This window comes from Gopherus flavomarginatus, chromosome 5, assembly GCF_025201925.1.
Source record: "Gopherus flavomarginatus isolate rGopFla2 chromosome 5, rGopFla2.mat.asm, whole genome shotgun sequence".
NCBI lineage: Eukaryota > Metazoa > Chordata > Testudines > Testudinidae > Gopherus > Gopherus flavomarginatus.
The window spans coordinates 58,978,236-59,000,767 of NC_066621.1; the positions used below are offsets into that span (position 1 = coordinate 58,978,236).

Below are 22,532 nucleotides of genomic sequence, written 5' to 3' on the forward strand. Positions count from 1 at the left end.
CCAGATACCAAACCTGATATTAGGATTTTATTACTGACATGCATTAAATGTCTTGGACTATATCTGAAACATCTGGCTAAACAAGGGTTAAGTTACCATGACCTCCAAACCTGAAGCTCTCTTAGATACACTTCTGAGATGCTTCTAACTCTCAAGTCCTCAGTGTGAAGAATACCAAGACAAGTCAGGAGTAGAAGGAACAACTACTAAAAGAAATTACTTGGAAAATTCTAGATACATGGCAATACTGTATGGGGGACATTCTTCTACTTAGGCAGCTGTCATTATGCATTGCTAATGGGCTAAATCTCTCCCTAATAGATCATGGGTTATTCTTGAAATTCATGATTAAGATTTTTTTTCCTTCATGATAAACATATTTGCATCTTGCTGAATGAGTTCAGTTCAAATAATGGGACTTCACTTGTGATACTTTTTATATGTATTAAAAAGCACACTGTAGAAATGTTCAACACACTCCTCAGATGCATCCTACAAAAGCCTAACAATATTCTTGACATTAAAAATACACTATAGAATGGCTATCCAAACGAATCATAATTAAATTAAGCAAGCTGCACAAATAGCCTGTATGTACTTTTGCAAACAGCAAGACAAGTAACAACTGCTCCAAGAGTATTAATATAAAGTGCTTATGCTAAATATCGCTGCAAAGCTTATACTTAAAATGTAGATTGCTGCTAAAACACTGTTTTCTTAAATAAAAAACAAAACAAGGAAACTCATATTTGCTTACCTGCCCTCTGGATAAACAGTCACCTCAAAAGGTACACAAATCAAAGTCACTTAGCTCAGGAAATAGGTTGTTATTAAGCAGAAGTGCATATCTAGTACCCTCTAGCAACAGCCTTTTCTGTAGAATATCATTTGATGATGAAAGAAAGTGACTAGACCTTTCTGCTTAGCATCTGGAACTGCTTTCCCTTCTTCACTCAAGAAACATTCACAAAGTAGCAGGGTCGGGATAAGAGATGGGTTATTAGAAGGCACACACCCAGGATCCACCTTATTTTCCTCCCAGTTTCTTTTTTGCTCTCACCTGAGATGCTGTTAGGCCTTTTTAAAGTTTTCTTGGCTGTATTTTTCCAGAAGTGTTGAAATACAGATCACACAATAAGACAACAGCAGTATCCACTCTCTTTCTTGTTGGATTGTCTTTCAAAGCTCAGAGTAACTTTTAACAGGCGCTCAGAAGGAAAGAAATAGGAGTCTCTCTGCTTCAGCTAAATGAATATCACAAAGCCATTCACTCTCAGGGTACCCTCTGCAGACTGTTCCCTACAAATCTTTCTACACTTCATCTCTCAACAGTACCTATAAACAACAAGGTTCACTTGTTTCAGGAACTTGTACTTTACAGACAGCTTATTTAAATGTATCATTATTACGGCATCGTTGGTGAAGGAAAGCATTGCCCTAGAGACTCACTGTTTATACGTATGAAGAATGATGCAATCGCTGTATCTAAATAGTAATCCAACACAGAATTATAAGATTCAAACAACAGACTCTGCATATCAAGAGATCAGGAGCCAAATTCAACTCTAGTGCAATCACTATATCTGAATCAGGCCCACTATTTCTACCAAAACTTCTAGAAACAGAAGCTGAATCTCTTTCATGGGTAAAGGGTTGCTGAGATCCCCATATTGTTTATATGTAATTTGCTTTGGCAAGGAGATAGGAAAAAGATCATAGTTTTATGCAAATATTCCTAGGAGTTAATTAGCCCCTCCTGTTTACTAATCAGTTGAAATAATTAATCTACTTATGACATCACAATTCATTGATGTGCAGCAGATTATGATGTAACAGAGGATAACAACTTCAGGGAGGCTAACAAGGATCCTAAGATTAGATTTGAATCCAATTTCTTCATGAGTTGTGAGATAGGCCACCTAATAAGCCAACACTGAAATTCCAGATACATGCACTTATAGCTATTTCTCAATATATCTAACCTACTAGCAGGCACCACAAGACCAGTGAGGGCCACTGTGTTTTGAAGTCATTCCCAGAAAAGTCTTCTTCAGATGATGTACATGAAGGAATATCACCACTGCTGCAGCCTTGAAACTGCTCCATCATTCCTTCATGGTGTACTACAGAACATGAAGAAAAGCACCGTGGAAGCTACTATTAAGAAGGCACAATGCGTGCACACACTGGAGTTATAAAAACACCTCTCTCCAAATTTAGCGGTGCTCTCACTTTGCCAAACTGATGTTTGCTCCTTTTTCATGGATCACAGATCCTGCAAATTCAAGTCAGTTATGTCACTCACCTCAGCAATGGTAGCCAAATTGCAGGTGCACAAAACATTCACATTAATGAACACAGGAAAGTAAGAGTCAGTGGACCCAATATTCAAACACAAACACCTAAACTAGATATCTGAATCCCACATATGGAGTTTTAAAATCAGAATTCAGACAAACAATACCAAATTCTAAATCCCATTCAAACACACACACCCCTTGCCATAGGTGACACATAGGTCTTGGAGTATGCCCTGGGGGTCAACAAACATGGACTCTGACACATCACATGGAGAGGGAACCTCAGATATACAAATCAAGTTACTCAGTGGATCTCAATAGCCAGGATAAAATATAAGGAGAGAGAGGTCTCCAAGGTACACAGGACCTACACCATAATGAATTTTATGAATCAAAACCGACACCCTGAATTGGACCCAGAGATTAACTGGAGGCCAGTGTAATCTCTTGACCCCAAGTGCCACATGCTCCCTGAGAAAAATACCCATGAATAAAGAGCTGATGTGTCCAAGTGCCCTTCAAATTTTGCTCCAAATACAGTAAATTGCAGTAATCCAATCTGTCGATAACAGAGGCATGGATAACTGGTGACGTCTATATCTCCTCACCAAGAATAGAGACCTTGGCTGATTTTAAACTATAGATCCACCACTTCTAAACTGAGTATCACAGGACTCAACTTACAGTTTTGTTTCAAGGCCCTCCAGCTCCAACCCTAAATCAGGCTTTAAACACAAGAAAAGCTCAGCTCAAGTGTCTGCTTAATAAATCGGTATAGGCAATTAATCTATGATTGTTCTAAAAATTGCTGATCATCATAAAGAAACAGGTAGCAGGCCTATCATGCACATCACATTTCTACCTGCTGTCCAGACACTGCGCTTCTTGCCTTACTCTCTTTCCCCCAACAAATACCAGGATAATTATTCTCAGAGATCATTAGCTAATGCTCAGAGCTGCTGGCATGGTTCATGGTTTCCTTAGAGACGCAATTACAGGTATAGGAAACAGTTTTAAAGAAAACTCCCTCTATTTTACAGGTTCATATTTATCTAACAAAACCCAACTGCTTTGCTTGCCTTTTGAGTCTGGCAGCTGAACCACAGAGTGAGATGAGCCAAATTCCCCAAAATGTATTTAAATGGACCAAATTAGAAGCCTGTGAACAGCAGAGATGCTTTTCCATGCTTCATGATGAGGTTTTCTTCCCTCCCTCTTTTGAAACAATTCATATTTTGTGCTTGCTCAAAACCTCTTTGTGAATATCTAATTAAAACAAATGAGTATTCTCTTTCAGAATGAACAGGTGTAATATATTGCATCATGTGATATTGCGTCAAAACAAGATTATTTGTTGCTCTCGTAATATGGCTGCTCTAACACAGGCCATATTGAAGTTAATAGCCCAAATGCGTCTTAAAGAGCTGTACAGACACCCACATTTTAACACAATCCAAAAGTATGCTTAAATCAACATGGAATATTGCATGCTGGGACCTGTAGTCTCCACAAGCCACACCTTCATATTGAAAGTGAGTGCAGAGTAAAAGGAGACAGAGTGATTAACTTGTTTAATAAAGAACAATACATTTATCTCATTAAAGACAGCTCAGAATACATGAATGCTAATGTGATCATCAGTTAGGCAAATTTTTGATGCCTTTGACCAATTACCTATAAGATTTCACAAGTAGGGATTATATGGTAGGGCTGCTACATAATATCTGCTCTTCCAGCTAAAGACAATTGTATATTTTCAACAGCAGTCATGCTGCCTCCGACTAAAGGTCTGCTTTAGTTGAGTTCAGTTTGCAGTTCTTCAATACTCGACCATTGGTTTGTATTTTCTTGTCATTTTTGAGTTTGGATATTGGGTCCTGTCTTACAGAGGGAAAAGAGTGTCCATCGGTGGGTAGTTCTGACTTATTCATTTCAATTTTATTCCTGGGGGAATTCTGTGCCACTGCACAATGCAGAATTTTGAAGAAATTAACATTGTGCATGCAGAATTTCCTTTCCCCCACAGAAACGGGCTGCAGTGCTGCTGGCCGACACAATAGGCTGCTGGACCCAGAGAGCCAAGCTCGCACAGACACTGCTAGGGGGAGGAGGAGGGAGCTAAAGGGTTCCTGACAGCTGCAGTTGCCAGCACACCCTGAAGAAGGAGAGGGTGGCGTGCAGGAAACTCCATGCAAGCCTGGGACCAAGCATCAGGCTGTTTCTCCCTCTGGATCCCTGGGCTCTGGGGGGGAGAGGAGCGAGTGTCTGGGCTGGGAAGAAGCCACATCTGGGATCTGGGGGGGGAAGGGTGTGGGTATTTGGGCAAGGGGATACCCTGCTGCTGGGCTCTAGGGGGAAGGGGGAAAAGGCATCTGGACTAGAGGGAACCCACGGCTGGGCTCGGGGAGAGGAGGTTCGGTGTATTGGCTGGGGGCACCCTGCAACTGGGCTCTGGGGGTGGGTGAGAGGTTGTGGTCGTCCGGCCCCTTGGCTGGGCTTGGAAGGGGGAAGAAGAGGACAGAAAAACAGGAAATGAGTTGTCATAAAGGGTCTCTCTAACTCTCTGCTCCTGGGGGAAAAGCTGTGTGTGTCTGTATTGTTATAGACATACTTGCTGACAGGTATTTTGAAATATATTACCAAAATAACTGAAACTGACGTGATTATGTAGTGTTATTGAGATAAATAAAATGTGCAGAATCTTAAAATATTGTGCACAGAATTTTTTATTTTTTGGCACAGAATGCCCACAGGAGTACAATTTGTAGGCTAGCTCTGTAATGGTTTTGCCGTGAATATTATTATACAAGTCACGGAAACCCAATGGTACCATGTACAATTCATCTGCATGGTTTCACAGAAAATAAAAGTCATTCCACAGGCTCAATTCAAACAAAGATTTAATAACAACAACAATTATTATTGAAAATTTCAACTTCTATAAGGCTTTTCATCCATTCATTCAAAGCACTTTACAAAGATGGGTAAGTATCATTATTCTCATTTTACAAATGGAAATAAACAGCTTGCCTAAACTCACAAAACAGAAATGTAACCAGGACTTAATCAGTATATATTGGCATGGTGTGTCAGCACCTTTTTCATGCTGCCTTTTTATGGTTCAGAATCTAAGTTTTCATTAACAAAAAAAAAGTTTCTAGCTGTTATAGTTGCTAATTTAACCTTGAAAATATGACCTGAGTGTAAATGACACACACATATCTACCTATGTTGCAGAACCTGATATCATAACTCATCTCAAAGGGTGCTAACTCAGATACCTAATAATACAACATTTTTAATTAAAATTGTTAATTATTTCATTTCTCAGCAAAGTATGTAAGACAGGAGAGGGAGGATTATATGATGAAGAACTGCATAATATACTGGTACCACAAGGGAGTTTTTTCAAGGACGAAAAGCTAAACACAAGGAACCGCCCAGCAGAAACCATGGATGCATTCGGATTCCAGTGAGGGGCAGCCAAGCCCAAGAAGACCAGACAGCATGCCTGAGCAAATTTTAAACATTTGTACAATCTACTGTGGATGGCTTCTCATGTACGTAGAGCTTACTTTGCAGGCATAGCCTGCTTTTTTATTGTGGGAATACCCAGGGGCGGCTCCAGGCCTCAGCATGCCACGGAGGGTCCGCTGGTCCTGCGGCTCCGGTGGACCTCCTGCAGGCATGCCTGCGGGAGGTCCACCAGAGCCGCGGGACCAGCGAGCAGCAGAGTGCCCCTCGTGGCATGACACTGTGCTTGGGGCAGCGAAATGTCTAGAGCCGCCCCTTGGAATATCACCTGTTCCCACCTAAATCTGTCCTTTGAATGTAACACTTTCCCAAATACTAAACGCATTCATCCTATGCAGCTACACAAGGGATGAATGTGTTCCATGCTATTTAACACGTAAAAAGATTGGAAAACATACACTGAATTGCAAAGAAAGGAAATGAGAGTCAAACCACTAACTCCCACTGATTTCCAACGCCTCCTATTACCAATAAAACATTTAGTCACCAAACCTGCTAAGATAATTTACTTTTACGTCCTCTTGTTGGAGCTGTCCTCAGATGAGATTCACTGACTTAAGTTCCACTGTTTTTAAACCACCAGCTCTCACAAATGAAGTGTAGGGTACTCCCAGTTTCCCCAGAGAGTTCAAGTTATCTCAGATAACACCTAACACCTCTTCCTGAGCAAGAACACTGAGATGCAGCTTAACTTGTACTTTCTTCACAACCTCAGTAGCCATTAAGTAACTTACCCGGTGCACTTTAAATCCATCTTTGCAGCAATCCGAGAGGCATCACAGAGACAATTTAAATGGGAAGAGATGGCTTAATTCTGCTATCTCATAATTTGTACTATTGTACTAAAAGACGGATTAAAATACATCTCTATAGCTAAGGGCTTTATCTATCACTGCCTTCATTTGGAATGTACTAGATTTCCCCCTCACCTTGCATTTGATTGCATTTAGGGCTTGTTGATAAAGTGTTACCAAGGCTGAAAAGACTTGTGAACAATTGAGTTAGCTGACTTGGTGCTGATGACAATTTTGTGCTCAGGACATACTAGAACAAATCATGTTCAGCATCATGTCACCTAACTGATTCAATGATTTATCTGGGTCTATAATACAGTCATGGTCAGCATCACATAGCTAACTTAATTCTCTCCAAATGTGTTCAAGCACAGTAACATTTTGTGAAACACAACAACATTTTGTAGTTCAGACAAGCCTTTTACCAGCATTTTCAGCCACTGATTTAAGTAAGACACTGATGTGTTTTCTTTGCTGCTCATGTTGCTCAGATATTAATTAGAGGTTTGCACTTGGTGTCTTCCTTAAGTTTACTGGGTTATCACTATTGATTGGTTCTTTTCTCTGCTATTTCTCCTATCTGGCTCGTATCCGTAATTACTCCTGACCTGTAACAAGCCAAGGTGGGAAGCAGCGCATTGCAGCTTTTGGCAAAACTTTGTTTCATGGGTGCTAGATTAGAATGTTCAGGTCCACTAGTGCTGCAGGTAAATAATTCCTGATCCACGCCACAGGCAACCATGAAAAGATGTATAATATTTTAAAAATATAATTAATCATCATCATAGCTAAATCCAATGTTTCCAAGGATGACAAAGGGCTTTACAATGGCAAGAATCATCACTATCTCCATTCCATATTTGGGGGAACTGATACACAGAGGCTGAGGCCAACATTTTCAAACTAGGCTACATCCGGTTAGGCACTAGTAAATCAGAGGCTGAGTTGAAAAAAAGAACCTAGTTCTCCTGGAACTGATCATAAAAAGCCACCAGAGGGCTTAGATATGACTGTGGTATGTAGAAATACCAGAAGACGGTTAATGGCTCCCCTTTTATAATTTGTTTGAAGTGACTGTTCGGCTACCTGTGCCTCATTCTCTTACTCTAGTCTTTTACCTTTTTTACTGCACATGACTAGCCTCCTTCTTCCACTGTGTTAAGTGAGTTCTCTTTCCTCCTCCAATATTTCTTCCACTTAGCCTTTCAACAGTGATCTGCTTCCTAGTGCTGTTTCCAGCCACTCTCACATCTGAACCATTTGGATTTGTGTTATCTATCCAATTCAGATTGTCAGCTCTTCACAGCAGGGACCATGTCTGCCTACAGGTTTCTAACATAACTGCTCTGAAACTGTTAAAAATTAATAGGATTTTTTTTCTTACAGTGTTAATGTTTTCTCAGTTAAAAAGTGACTGACTTCAACAAGCTAGGTTCTAGTTTGGCTTATTACCATATCCGTTTCTGATTGCACGTGTCTCATTCTACAATTCAGAAACACCTGTGCATTTATTTTTAAAATAACTACTAAAAACTCTAACCACCACTTCATGCTCAACAGAGCTAGATTCATGAAATCCTTGTCTTTGCAACTAAAGTGCACTAAGCTTACTTAGTTTAGTTAAAAAGTGATGGAGTCAATATGATAATTACAGTATATAGTAGAATCTGCTTATGATGAACCTGAGATGCAGTGATGTAAAATGGAAGTGCAAAAGTGCACCAGAATATATACACTGCAATTCCAGTTATAATGACCTTCAATAGAAGTGAAGGACCAGATTCAGATCTCAAAATCTATTCTATATTTTTCTATGGGAAAAAAATTACCTTAGAAAGTGCCATTGTATTCAAAGAATTGTGTAAAGAAGTTATAGCCTAACAGTTATCTTACAATACTTTTTTGTAAAACAAACAGACAGGATGTTAACACTGGTTTAAAACAATTAATTAAAAACAAACTGATTATGTGAGTTTAAACATTTTCCCAAATTATTTACTTTGTCTCTAATAGACTTTGTTTTTCCCCAAAAAGTTCATGTAGGGGAGAAGGAACCCCACCCACCTCTTTCTCATTTCTAATTTTAAGTCTCCTAGTAATTCCTTTACAACATATTTTAAAGAATAATTGAGTAAAAAAGTGCTTCTCAATCTGCTTATTACACTATTGCATTATAAAGTGCCTAAGAAGTACAAAATAGTACATGAAATGTTACCTTCATACATAACTTCACGCTCAGTGGGAGTGTAATTGTATCCTTGAATCAAATCTGGAAGACAGTCCTTACAAAAGGAGTGAAGACAAGGCAGCAGTCTGGGGTCTCTCCTCCTTAGTTCCCATTTGCACACCAAACAATTCCTCAACAGATCTAGGCTCTCCATTTTCCTAGTCCAAAGTTTGACATCAAGGACACTAAAAGTCACAAAATGACTCATTACAACCACTGTCTACTTAATGAAGCGCTCGGTCACCCAAGTGAAGACTACAAGCCAACTGCAGGAGGCACATTCTCAAAAGCAACATTTATTTAGCCCCTTTGAAGAAAGGGGAAGTTCCTTGCAGGTGAAAATTGCATACCCACATTACTGAAAATAACGTTTTCTTCACAGATTGGCGCGTTGGAAAGAGTGGTTTTAGGCAAACAAACCAAAATTCCATTATCACTACATAGTGCTTGCTACTTTTGATAAAATCTGAGGCATACTGTACTGTGGATCTATTTATAGTAATGCTAACTGTCTAAATTCTCACACACCGTACTCTTTCTGCTTGCAGTTCTCAAAGCAGGTGGAAAACGTTCCAACTTTTTCTACATGTTTTTCCCAATCAGCAACAGAAATAAATGAGAATTAGGCATAAACAGTTAAAATCCCATTCCCATTTGAACAATGCATGATAGAAAGCTGTATACAGAAAGACAAAGATACTTGTAATTATGAACATTTTTCCTTCTAAAGATTTAATAATGTGCACCTTACATGCTGTACAAGTGTCATCTTGGGGTTCCACAATTGCTGCCTCTCGAAGACTATGAATCAAATCTTCTCCCTTTACAAGTAAAACAATGTTTTCCCTGACTTTAGCCTGGGATTTCCAAGTAAAACTGTGTAGTTGCTGGCTTATGCCTCAGCTGAGATTCTGAAATTGGAACTGAAGTCTCAGTTCCAACATGGAAATAATCCAAACATGCAGCAGGAAACTTTAGAAGTTACAACTCATGGAGTTTCCTTTTTGTTATTCTATAGAGAGGGGGAAAAGGGGAATGCAGTTCTGCCCTCCTCTACTCCTTGAAATAAGATGAAAATTTCACCCCATTGGGCCACAGATCCTACAAGATCCTCAAAGGGCAAGGGACACAACTACACTGCTGTTCATTGCCTCGGCTTTGCTGCTTGGCCCTGGAAGCATGCCTTCTACAGGGGCTGTCCCTGGAGCTCCCCTATAAAGCAGCTCAAGCATGTTTGGCTGTATTAATTGACGTTGGTTTCTCCCATGTGTATGGACAGGGGAGAATCTACAGGAACCCATCTGGCTCCCTTCACCTATACCCTTTGTAGAGCCATTGCAGAGGGGCTTCTTTGAAGTAGAAGAGACAGAAGCAAAATACCCCACTTTTGCAGGTGAAAGTGCCCCCTGCGCACAGGGGAGCACACATCACTTAGGTAATCATTCTCTTCATGGTGTGTGAGCCAGGACAAATCCAGCTGTCTCCCACAATAACATCATAACAGGTCAGAGTGCAGAGATGCCTTTGTTTTAGGTAAGCTGACTAGGAACTTCACCCCACCCACACAAAGCACTAGATGACATGTAATAGTTGTCAAGGTAAATCTCAAAAGCTTGCCTTTTCTACTTTCATCCAGTCTGTCCAATGGATAGAAATCCTGATGTTCGATTTTATTTGTGTCAAGCTCTTTCACAGGGATTTACCAAGTATTCACAGGCAATAATTTGTAAGAATGGGATTAGGAAGTGGAAAAGCCTTTCTAATAGGTCTGGGACTCCTCCGGTGACATTTTGTTGTTTATTTGTTTGTTTTTAATAAATCATGCCATTGGGGATAATCTGCTGCATTCCGAGGACAAAAAAAAATGGTGTCCATTCAGAAGTATTTTTATAAGTTAGAGGAAAAGGACAAAGGGGGGAAGAGCGCATGGCTATACTTGAACCAAGGAAGTCCTCTCAGCCTACCCATGTCCTCTTCAACAGGATTACCAGAGCTGAATAGAAAATTGGGCCACTCAATATCAGCCAGAGCTTTCATGTTTCACAGAAGGGCTCCTGTTCCACACCACAAAGTAGCTCACTCCCGCCTCCTAGAAATATAAGATCATAACCTATCAAGTCAAAATAAACTTCATAAAGAGGGAAAAGCAATGAATGCAGAATAAAAGAAATTTGCTGAACTAAATGCAGATCATTTTTATTTAACAAACCCAGCTGGAGAGACCACAGTGCAGTCGCTTTATACAACAGAGTAAACAGGGTGACATACTGTTCCCATAGACTGCAATTCCATTCTAGCTTCCATTAGCAAGCCTGGAATTGTGCAATTGTGAAGTGATCCATTTTGATGTTTCCTGCAAGCTTTTGTTCTTTAGAGGCCATCAGGGGAAAGTACTAGAAGAAAGCTTTATTGCAGGCACAAGACACCTACCCATTGAACACATACAACATTTTCATATCACTTAAATGAGACAGAAAGACATGTGTTTCTCATTTAAAATTATAGTGTTACTAGTCTGCCCTTTACAAGATTAACGCCTCCTACTGAAAGATATTTATTACATCTGAGGGGTTCAGAAAACAACACATTTTCGCCCTTTACAATAAATTACGTAATATTACCAGCATGTGCGTAAACTTGGGCAACTAGTACAACTCTCACATAGGTGGGACATAGCTAGAGAAGCTTCTCAGGTCCTGAATAATGGTGAGCAATCTCCCTAGACTTTACTGAGGGGCTGAGCCAGACAAACCAGAATATGAACAAAGCAACATTTAGACAAACTATAAACAATGTGCACACATATAAAGCAAAACAAATGGATTCTCTAAAAGCAAAGTCTAGGAAGCATGTTCTTTTTATATCATGGAATAACAAAATCTGAATGACTCAAAAATTATGATCTGTCCATTTAAAAAAATAAGAGTTTAAGAGTAACACATTTTAATCTTACTATTTACAATTTTAAAACATATTGGACTAAATTTTAAAACCTACCTCTTATTTTGCAACCACAACCAGCTGCAGGCGCAAATGAAAATATGCGGTCATCTAGCTACTTGATTGCACTAGCATATTAGACAGACAGCAATAATCTTATCATTTGCATCCATACTTCACTACAGATTCAACATCAGAGGCTGTTTTAAGGCCCATTTAAAAATAAGCTCCATTAAATGTACCGACAGTATAATTAGATAACATAATAATAATAATAATGATTATTTATATATGAACTCACTTTATTTGATGCATCTTCATGATCCATCTTCCAGAGGTAAATGTTCAAAGTAGTCTTCTTCAGTCTCCAACAGTACGTACTTATACTTTAGAAAGGTGGAAAAAAGTGATCCGAGAAACTACAGGCCCTCAATAGAATGCAAGGCCTTAGAACAAATTTTGAAAGACAAAGTAGTTAAGGACATTAAAGATAAAATACAACATGGTATTACAAAAGGTAGATCATGCCAGACCAATATGATCTTCCTTGAGAAGATTAACCAATTTTCTAGGCAAAAGAACTGCAGTAAATATAATATACCTGGATTTCAGTAAGACATTTGGTACCATTCCACGTGGAAAATTATTAGTTAAATTGGAGAAGGTGGGGATCAATACGAAAATCAAGAGATGGGTAAAGAACTGGTGATAGGGGAAACTACAACAGATCATGCCGAAAGGTGACTGTCAGGCTGGAGGAAGGTTACTAGCAGAACTCCTCAAGAGTCTATCTTGGGACCAATGTTATTTCACATTTTCATTAATGACATTAATGGCTCCTAAATTGAGTGTGCACTAACAACATTTGTGGAAGACACAAAGTTGGGAGGTATTGCCAATTCAAATAAGGACTGGAATATCACACAAGAATATTTAGATGACCTTGAAAACTGGAGTAATAGAAATGTAATAGAAATCTCCAATGGCCAGAGATGGGACACTATAGGGAGAGAGCTCTCAGTTAATATAGAGTATTCTTTCCCAAGTGTCTGGCTGGTAGGGCTGGTCAGGGTCTAACTAATCATCATATTTGGAGACTGGAAAGAATCTCTCCCCAGATCAGAATGACAGAGACCCTGGGGATTTTTGAATTCCTCTGCAGCATGAGGCACAGGTCACTTGCTGGTTTGAACTAGCATAAACGGTAGATTCACTACAACTTGTCGTCTCTACATCAAGACCTGAGGGCTTCAGTAACTCAGCAAGAGGTTACAGACCTACTACAAGAATAGGTGGGTGAGGTTCTGTGGCCTGCAACATGCAGGAGGCCAGACTAGATGATCATGATCACGCAGGGGACTGGACTAGAACACCTCTCAAGCTACCTTCCAATCCTATGATTTTATGGTGGCTCCTTCTGGCATTAATCTATGAGTCTATGCTCCTCACAAATATATTAACATGTTGCTTCATTACGAATTAGAACACACAAATATATTAATTTTACAATAAGAGGCAGAGTTTTTAAGGAAGTGTAACGATTAGACAGATGGCTAAAAAAAATTCCAGAACCAAGGCCATGGAGCAACAATGCAAACCCACCTTATGAAGTACTGAAAGCCATCAGTACACCCTGGCTTCAGCTGAAGGATTTAACACATCACAGAATTAGGATTTCCAGAAAAGTGTAAATATGTTTCAAAGAAGAGGAAAGCATAAACCAAATGGTACCATAATTTCAGCGTCTTTGTCGCTCAGGGCTGTGACTTTCATAAGTCATCTGATTGTCTCTCTCTTCTGTGTCCTCATCTTTATTTCTTGCTGATGCCATCAAATGGTGGTTTTACTATCTTCCTGGTGTTAAAAGGGGGTGTTTGTAGTGAGGATGTCACAAGGCTTTTACAACATTATAACATTTATCTTAACATATTTGTTTATTTTATAATTGGTACACTGACAGTTATTTGGGTTGGCAAGGGCTTGGTTTCGTTTGCTGAATACCATGAAACAAACATACCTTTTCATATTTATAAAACATGGATAAAAAGTAAAGAACAAGAGGGAAAACAAGCAAAACATTTAAAATAAAAAAGTTAAGTAAGTCTTGATTTTAATTAGCTCCTTCATTCTTGCTCTCTATTTGTGCAGAACTTATTAATGAGAAAATCCTTAGTTGGAAGTCTCTTAAATGTCATCAGATGTCCTTCCTGGTAATCATATCAAATTGTAAAGATGACCACTGAGTTTCTATGGAGTTCGCTATGGAGAAAAAAATAAATTATTCTAAATTCTAAAACACTGTCAGTAGGGAGAGTCAGATTCAGAGGTCTTAAGAAAACTGCAGTTGTAAATCACAACCTAATGGAAGCGGTGTGAGGTTCACACAGATTATGAGCTTGTTCCCTCCACTCCAATTTCACTCACTCTCTTATTTAGGTAAGATGTGTGCAGCAACTCTGCTTTGTAAACTGAAAGGTAAAAAACTAGCTTTATTACAAACTATGATCAACTGCTGGAAATAGGTTACTACACACCTCAGCAAATGTATAGTACAAGACTGTAAAGGACAAAACCACGCAGGTTCACAATTGCTCCTAAACATTTACAAATAGGACCGCAAAATTAAAAAAAATATATAATCATATTTTAGTAACAGTTTCTCCTATGTCATTCTCCCCATTTTTATTTGTACTATGCAGCAAGTAGTAAAGGACACTATCATATACACCTCCACCCTGATATAATGCGGTCTTCAGGAGCCAAAAATTCTCACCGTCTTATAGGTGAGACTGCATTATATCGGGTTTGGTCCGGTACGGTGTTGTGCCGGACTGGACCGGCTTCCCCAGCAGTGATTTAAAGGGCTCGGTGTTCCAGCTGCTGCGGGGAGCCCCAGACCCTTTAAATCACCGTCAGAGCTCTGGCAGCAGGGCCCAGTGCTCCAGCTGCTGTGGGGAGCCCCGGACCCTTTAAATCAATGCCTGAGCTCTGGCAGCAGGGCTCGGGTGGGGATTTAAAGGGCCAGGGGCTCCCCGCAGCGGCCAGAGCCCCAGGCTCTTTAAATCACTGCTGGAGCTCTGGCAGCGGGGCTCAGGTGGTGCTTTAAAGGACTTTGGGCTCCCCTCTGCTTTACTGCATTATATCTGAATTCATGTGTATCGGGTCGCATTCTATCAGGTTAGGAGGTGTATTTAATGAAAAACTTTGGAGTCAACTGTAAAAAAAAATCCATTTATAAATAAAAATATTAGTTGTAATTAACAGGCAATGTTTTCACTAAAGCATAAATAGTCAAAACACTTGTTTTAAACCAAAATTATTTGGCAAAAACAATAATCTTTTACCAGCAAGCCATTTTAAACTAAGTTTATAGCAGAGTCTGAAGGTTTTGGAACAGCTGAAGAACTGTAAATATTTCTACTGTTACACTCCATTTGCATGAGCTTATAACTCAACCATGAAAATTTACTCTGGGCCAACACCTGGCCAGAGAAGATATGTCTACACTGCAGCTGGGAGGAAGTTTCACAGCCCAGGTAGACAGAATTGCCCTAACAGAGCTTGAGCTAAATATAGCACTGTGGATGTTGTGGCTCCAATGAAAACTCAGGATAGCAACCTGAGCTTAGACCCAGAGGGTTTGGCAGGCTTAAGTCTGAACTGCCACTTGAAATGCAACATCCACACTGCTAATTTTTAGTGCACTAGCTTGAACCCTACTTTTACAAGTCTCTCTAGGTGGCTGGAAGGCTCGCTCCCTGCTACCATGTAGATAATACCCAAAGGGTCTCATTTTGGGAGTGAATTTATTTTATAAAGAAAGAACTGACTACTTTGCACATGTATAGCAATCTCGATTTGAATACTTTAAAAGACTTTTAAAACATTAAGGAAGTAACATTCACACCACCCAAGCAAGGTAAACAGCATCTCCATTGTATCTGTGGGAAAGCTAAGGAACATAGGGGTTAAGTGGCTTGTGTAAGGTAACACAGCAAATCTGTCACAGGGCCAGGAACAGACTCTAGAACACCTGAATCCATATCCTGAGCTCTAAGTACAAACCCACAGCATCCGCCACTCAAGCTCTTGTGGTGCAACAGGAACACTATTTCCAACCACACGCCCACAAAACCATTTGCATGAAAAAACATGGGTTTTTTTAATATAAAATAAGAAAGGCGGGGTGCTCTTCATTGCCTTCCAGCCTTTAGGGTTCATGTTTTCAAGGTTTTCGCGCAAGGAGGGCCACCACGCTACTTGACACACACAGTACAAGCCAAGTGTTCCCTAGCCCCGTGACTCCAGGAGCTGGGGCTTCAGGGAGACCATCACCCAGCAGCAGGCTGGCGGTAACGTCATGGGACGCGAGACCAAAGTGAGCAGCTCAGGAACCCGGGCAGGGCCGGCAGGGGACTCTGCCCCGAGCTAGGACGGGGAGCAGCCCGGTCCCGCATGGCGCGAGCACGCCTAGCCTAGACACATGCGCGATGAGACCCACCGACACTGAACACTCCCTCGCTGACCCAGCCCCGCCCGACTCCTCCCAACCCCCGCTGCCGGAAATGGGCCGCTAGAAATCTCGCGAGAGACTCCGCTCCCATCCCTTCATTTCTATTTCCTCCTCCCTCCCCTTCCCTCTTCTCGCGAGACATCGGCCCCTCTTCTTCCTTTTACCCGACGCCGCCAGCATGGTGAGCTGCTGGCTGCGGCCGCGTGGCCGGGCAGGGCTGAGGGGAGCAGCCAGGATGGGAGGGGGTTGGCGCGCGCGGATCCGCGCGCTCTGGAGAGGGGGCTCCGCGTGCTCGCGCCGCCTCACTACCACCTTCCCGGGGAGCGGGCCGGGCCGGAGGGAGGGAGGAGGCGCGCGCAGGGGGCAGCCCGGAGCCTTCCCCCGCTTCTCCGCGGCGCCCTGAGGCCTGGGAGCTTCATCCCTCGTCCCAGCCCCGAGGGGGCGCGGGCAGGAGGCGGGACGCGGGCCCCGCTCTCCGGCCCGGCCGCTCGGTAACGCGCTCTGCTCTCTGCAGCCATCCCGACTGAGGAAGACCAGGAAGCTGAGGGGACACGTCAGCCACGGCCACGGTCGCATCGGTGAGTGCGGAGCGGAGCCAGGCATCGGGTCTGCGGCCGCTGCTCCCGGGTCCGGCCTGGGAGACGTGGCCCCGCCCCCCGGGCAGTGACAGGCCGCAGCCCCGCTCGCACGGTGTCTGCTGGGCAGTACTCGGCCTCTCGGGGGCTTCAGCGACGTACAGCATTTCTAGCATCACGATTTCTTCTTGTCTCTCTTTCCAGGCAAGCACAGGAAGCATCCCGGTGGCCGTGGCAATGCTGGGGGCATGCACCACCACAGGATTAACTTTGACAAATAGTAAGGCACCTAAAAACCATGCCTCCTTCTTCCTCGTTTTCTAACCGTGTTGAGATGTCACATGGCGAACTAACTTCCATAGTGGGCATTTTGAACCATTCATGTAAATGGACACGCTTTGTAACAAGGCAGCACTTTGTAGTCCTCTTTTGTATATGCACTTCTTTCCACAGATTAGTGTGATTAACAATGTTGATGAGTTCAGAGTGGGGTAATTATTTCAGAACTGTTAACGTGTTGGATTTTTTTAGAATTTAGTTTAACTGAAGGTCGGGACACCAGTAGTCTGTTCAGATCTGGTCCAATGCAATGTTAATATATGATAACCATACAGATCGAAAATGTAACATTATCCCGATCTTATTCACACTCATGGGGCAAGAGATATGTATTTCAAGATGGCCGAGACTAGAGTCACATCTAGACACTGCTTGTTGTCATGGTGTGCTAGAGTACTCGGAGAATAACTACTAACCTTTATTCACTGACTGTCCCTATTAGTAATTCAGTCAGTCACCAGGTTAGTAACAACACCTAGACCTCGATTCCAAAGTTTTGGGTGGACAGAGATTGCAGGCTGAACGAAAACTAATGGGAAAGGATGCACAAGTTGTGAATTCTGCTTACAAAAATACAAAATTGTACTTGTAGATTCAGAAAATGTGATCATCACTGAAGTATAAGAACAGTAGATTTCAGCAGCAACTAACACTTCAAATACAGTATTTCTCTACTTATTTTCCTTTTCTGTCACCAGTTTTGCTTATTTGATAAATTAGCAAGATGAACCAAGGACAATTTAGTTGATATTAGTGTGTATTGAAGATACTTGTAATAAAATGTACACAAACATTTCATTCACATGTAGTCTCTTATGCATGAGTCCAGATTTAAAAAATCCAAATCCTAAAACTTTGACTGCTTGAAAAAAGACACTTTGTTTATACATTTAATGTTCTTGAACCCCTAATAGTTCTAATTTAAATCAATAATACATTCTATTTGGTTTTTCTTTCTAGTCATCCTGGTTATTTTGGGAAAGTTGGTATGAGACACTACCACTTGAAGAAGAACCAGAATTTCTGCCCTACTGTTAATCTGGATAAACTGTGGACACTTGTTAGTGAACAGACAAGACTCAACTATGCAAAAAATCAGGCTGGATTAGCACCTGTCATTGATGTTGTACGCTCGGTAAGTGTGCTTGAATTAGCATACATTCACAGTGAATAGGTTACATTTATTTTTTTGCCTAGGGTCTTGTTCACTGATCTACTGTATGAAACTAATTCTGCTTAAATATGTGCCACTGCATTTTTCATCTTTATTTGGCTTGTCTTTAACATTTTTTAAAACAAATTTAAAAATTTCTCCTAGTATTTAATGTTCACAGTTAAGAAAACTAGCTTCTGTGATGTATGTAATCAGTACTCTCCACATTAAACTCAGTCTTACTGGAGTTTTTCTCTCCCATTGTGTACCTATAACTGAGGCTAGGTTTTAGTCATGGGTATTTTAGTAAGTCATGGACAGGTCACGGGCAGTAAATAAAAAAATCTCAGCCCATGATCTGTCCATGACTTTTACTACATACCCCTCACTAAGACTGGGGCGGAGGCAGTGCATGCCCTGGGACCCGTGCTGGGGGTGGGGCTGGCAGGCTCCCTACTTGGGTCTGACAAGCATTTCCCCAGGGCTCCTAGGGGGTGGGGCAGCCATGGGGACTCTGAACTGCTCATGCCACAAGTAGTGACTCTGCAGTCAATGGGAGCTGCAGGGACATGCCAGTGGGAGCCAGGGACCCCCTGCTTAGGTAAGCACTGACCTGCACCTGAGCCCCCTCCCATACCCAAACTGCTGCTGCTGGCCCAGGGAGCCAGGCAGCCCTTAAACCAGCACCAGCTGCTATGGTGGTCGTGGAAAGTCACAGAATCTGTGACAGACAGGAAGCCTTACCTATAACTGATCTGAGCAGTTGCATGTATCAGCTTTAGGAGACCACTGGAGGATGCCCGTGTAACACTGTGGCATTTTTTTCCATACCTTTCAGCCTTTTGTCGGCGTAAGTGGTAGTGTAGACATGGCTGTAGAGCTTTTAGTGCATGTAATTTTCCAGTGTAATGTGGATTAGCCTCTCCACATCGAGGCTAGAGTCACATCCTGGCACTTCTGATTGTCTTGGTGTGCTATAGTTCTCGGAGAAAGACTGCTGATCTATATTCACTGCCTGTGGTGTGTCATGCCTCAGTCAGTCACCTGATCAGTAACATTGTTTTAATTAAAACTGATAATTTCAGCCAGCCTGGTTAGAGTAAGTCAAAAAGCCCAATGAGGGACTCTTATGACCAGCTTAAGGACTCCTGTTAGATCTAGAAGAGATGTCGTCTTTAATAGAACCAACTAGCTCTTGGAAGATGTTAACTAGTCAAGCAATTGCTTTTTGTTGTTTCCTAGACTCATTTTCCAACATCAAAAGGAGGCAGCTAGCCCTACTGATGTCTGTTGGGGGGAAACTGAATAATTATAAGCTCTCCAAGAGATAAGATGGTCTTTATTGTGTATCATGAAATGCTAAACTCTTGTTAGGATTGTTGAAAACCATGCCAAAATTCTATCTTCAGCTGGTCGTTGGTTAACAAAAAAAATCCATTAAAATGAAGAATGATATGTAAATAACTTTCTTCATGGACTGTAGAGTTACGTTATCTACAGATGTTTGTAAAATTCAAAGAGAACAATTAAAATTCTTGGCAAAACTGTAGGTTTTGAGAGTATTTGATAAATTCACACCATGCAAAACTACTGAATTGCAAACATCAGTCATGACCAAATTTTAATGAAGAAAATGCAAATTTGATACTTTTAGTTTGTATTTCTCTCCAAATACTATTAAAGATTGTGGATACAGAGGATTATAGTTCTTCCTGAATATTATTTATGCCAATTTCTCTTGTATCTTTCTAGGGTTATTACAAAGTCCTGGGCAAAGGGAAGCTGCCCAAACAGCCTGTAATTGTGAAAGCAAAATTCTTCAGCAGGAAAGCAGAGGAGAAGATCAAAGAAGTTGGTGGAGCCTGTGTGCTTGTGGCATAAAGGATTTTTTCATCAAGTTTGAATAAAGACTGTATCAAATGTCTGAAGTTATTTTTTTAAAGTTACTTTCAAAACCAAATCATGATTTTTGGGGGGAAGGTTAGAGGGTGGCTTATGTGACTATTACTGAGACCAGGGTCCTATTACTGAGTACTCCACCACAACAAGCAACTATTAATTTATGTATGGGCTGTTTCTTATGAATGTCAGTCAGCATCTTAGTGCAATCTCTTCCTATTTAACTGCTAAAATAAACTTCAAGTCAAAGTGCAATGTTAAAAACTGCCACAGTTAAGATTATGCCATAGTGGATTTACTTCTAAGCCTTTCTTCAAATGTAACCTTTTGAATACTGAGACCCTTTTGCGTTTTGGAACACAGTATTGAAGCCTCCCTCAACTTTTGTTGAAATATTAAATTACTTACCTTTGCTGTCCTGTAGGTTGAACTGAAGTATGTGATAGTGTGAAGTCATTCCTGGAGACCACTCCTAGTAAACGAAAGGGGAGACAAGTTCACATCCAAGCAGCAATTTAATTACTTACTGCATAGAACTGTGCTTTAGCGTCTTTTGATACCTCTTTGTGAACACATACAGCATATTCTATATCAACAGAAAACTTTTTTGCTTGGGTGCAGAGTACTGCTTACTAATTTGAGTCACTTTTACAAATTTCTTATTCTAATTTTAAATCAAGTGGTTTTCAGATCTGAAGTCCTAGGAATGCAGTGATCTAAATGCAATGATAAAGCAATATATTTACACGCTAACTTTTAGAATGTTGAAGGTGTTTGTGAATTCGTTTAGCCTTAACACTATGATGTACATATTACTGCACTCATTCTGCAAACAAGGATATGGTTAACTGAATTACCCATAACACTACCTATAAAAAGCAAGTTTATATACACTTTCATTAGTTAGGAAGATATATTGTGAGGTATAGTAATAAGGGTTTAGCTGCCAGTGAAATTTAAGGAGATTTATGACTAATTCCCATCTGTAGTACTGATAAACAGGGTATGCCTTTTATAGAAGGTGCTAGCAGTCAGTATCCCAGTGCAACTACCCTCAATGATAAGGGCACATTGCAACCAAAACGTATGTAAAATTCAAGCTCTCAGTTCAAGGCTGGTGTGCAAGGCTGTGCATACAGCCGCACCAGAACTGTCCAATAGAACAATGCCTGTGGCAATACGAGCTCTGAGATGTTTCATTTCCTATAGTAAGGATTTAAAAGTCTTTTTCCTCTATCCCCATTTAATGTAAGCAAAGATGGAAGGCTGTACTACAGGAATAAAGTTCACACTTACACATCCCCTATGATGAGACTTACCCTAACTGGAATATTAAGTATTAGTGTTTGAGGCCCTGTCAACATTAGAACGCAGGGTAAGCAAACATTTTGGCCCAAGGGCCATATCTGGATGGGGAAATTGCAGAGCCATGACTGTTGGGCAGGGGATTGGGGTGCAGGAGGGGACTCAGGGAAGGGGGTGTGGGGTGTATTCAGGGTGCAGCCTCCAGCCCAGCACCATTTACCTAAAGCAGCTCCAGGGTGATAGTGGTATGCAGCAGGGGTCAGACAGGCACTGTGCCACTCCTAGAAGCAGTTGTTACATCTCTACAGCCCATGGCAGGGGCAGCAGAGGGCTTTGCACACTGCCCTTGCCTGCAGGAGCTGCCCCCAAAGCTCCCATTGGCCAGTTCCCAGCCAATGGGAGCTGCAGGGGGCAGTGCCTGCAGGCAAGGGCAGCACACACAGCCCTCTGCCCCCATATTCCCCCAGGGGATCCAGGAATGTGGTGCTGGCCGCTTCCAGGAGCAGCATGGGGTAATCCCATGTGCAGGATCCAGCCCATGGGCCATAGTTTGACCACCCCGTTATAACTAATAGTTTTGTAAACCACTTACAGGCAATGCCACCTTAGCTGATTACAAGTTCCATTTGTGTCAACATGACAGCTTTTCTATCACAGCTATGTTTATGCATTTCTCTCTGTAACAGTGCATTCTGGGGTGAAGAGAAATCAAGGCAATTACCCACAGTACAGGTATGTTGCATCTTAGGCACATTTAACGTGCGATTTCAGCTTTATGTGGTCAACAAAAACAAAAGAAAAATAATTTAAATACTGTTTCTGTAGTGGGGGCAATTCCACCCACTGTTACACTCAATGTAATTTTGACTATATGCGATTTTCGCTTTAGACGCTGACTGCGGAACGTAACCCCAGCGTAAAATGAAACAGACCTGTACAACCGCCGGAGAGAA

The 22,532-nt window shown here is 41.3% G+C and overlaps 2 protein-coding genes and 2 non-coding genes across 5 annotated transcripts in view; 3 read left to right on the plus strand and 1 right to left on the minus strand.

The window, feature by feature from the left end:
- Nucleotides 1-13,502, minus strand: part of TRIM66 (tripartite motif containing 66) — an 84,191-nt gene extending 70,689 nt beyond the window's left edge. The window contains exons 1-3 of one of the 2 annotated variants that reach the window (XM_050954504.1): nucleotides 12,097-13,502; nucleotides 10,820-10,944; nucleotides 8,844-9,040 (exon numbers count right to left, since the gene is read on the minus strand). In XM_050954504.1, coding sequence (XP_050810461.1) covers nucleotides 8,844-9,009 — 166 coding nt within the window. In that variant the 5' untranslated portion in view covers nucleotides 9,010-9,040; nucleotides 10,820-10,944; nucleotides 12,097-13,502. Of the gene's footprint in view, nucleotides 1-8,843; nucleotides 9,307-10,819; nucleotides 10,945-12,096 lie in introns of those variants that run through there. The other variant, XM_050954503.1, reaches the window with a different exon arrangement.
- A 2,880-nt stretch (nucleotides 13,503-16,382) lies between these two features.
- On the plus strand, nucleotides 16,383-20,704 carry RPL27A (ribosomal protein L27a). The gene is made up of 5 exons (XM_050954577.1): nucleotides 16,383-16,489; nucleotides 16,823-16,886; nucleotides 17,088-17,163; nucleotides 18,183-18,357; nucleotides 20,128-20,704. Exons 1-5 carry the CDS (start codon nucleotides 16,487-16,489, stop codon nucleotides 20,254-20,256), a joined length of 447 nt encoding a protein of 148 aa, XP_050810534.1. The 5' UTR covers nucleotides 16,383-16,486; the 3' UTR covers nucleotides 20,257-20,704.
- Nucleotides 17,565-17,696, plus strand: LOC127053016 (small nucleolar RNA SNORA3/SNORA45 family). The gene has a single exon (XR_007774938.1). It is a non-coding gene; the product is annotated as a small nucleolar RNA SNORA3/SNORA45 family (small nucleolar RNA).
- On the plus strand, nucleotides 19,304-19,435 carry LOC127053017 (small nucleolar RNA SNORA3/SNORA45 family). The gene has a single exon (XR_007774939.1). It is a non-coding gene; the product is annotated as a small nucleolar RNA SNORA3/SNORA45 family (small nucleolar RNA).
- Nucleotides 20,705-22,532: the final 1,828 nt, after the last annotated feature.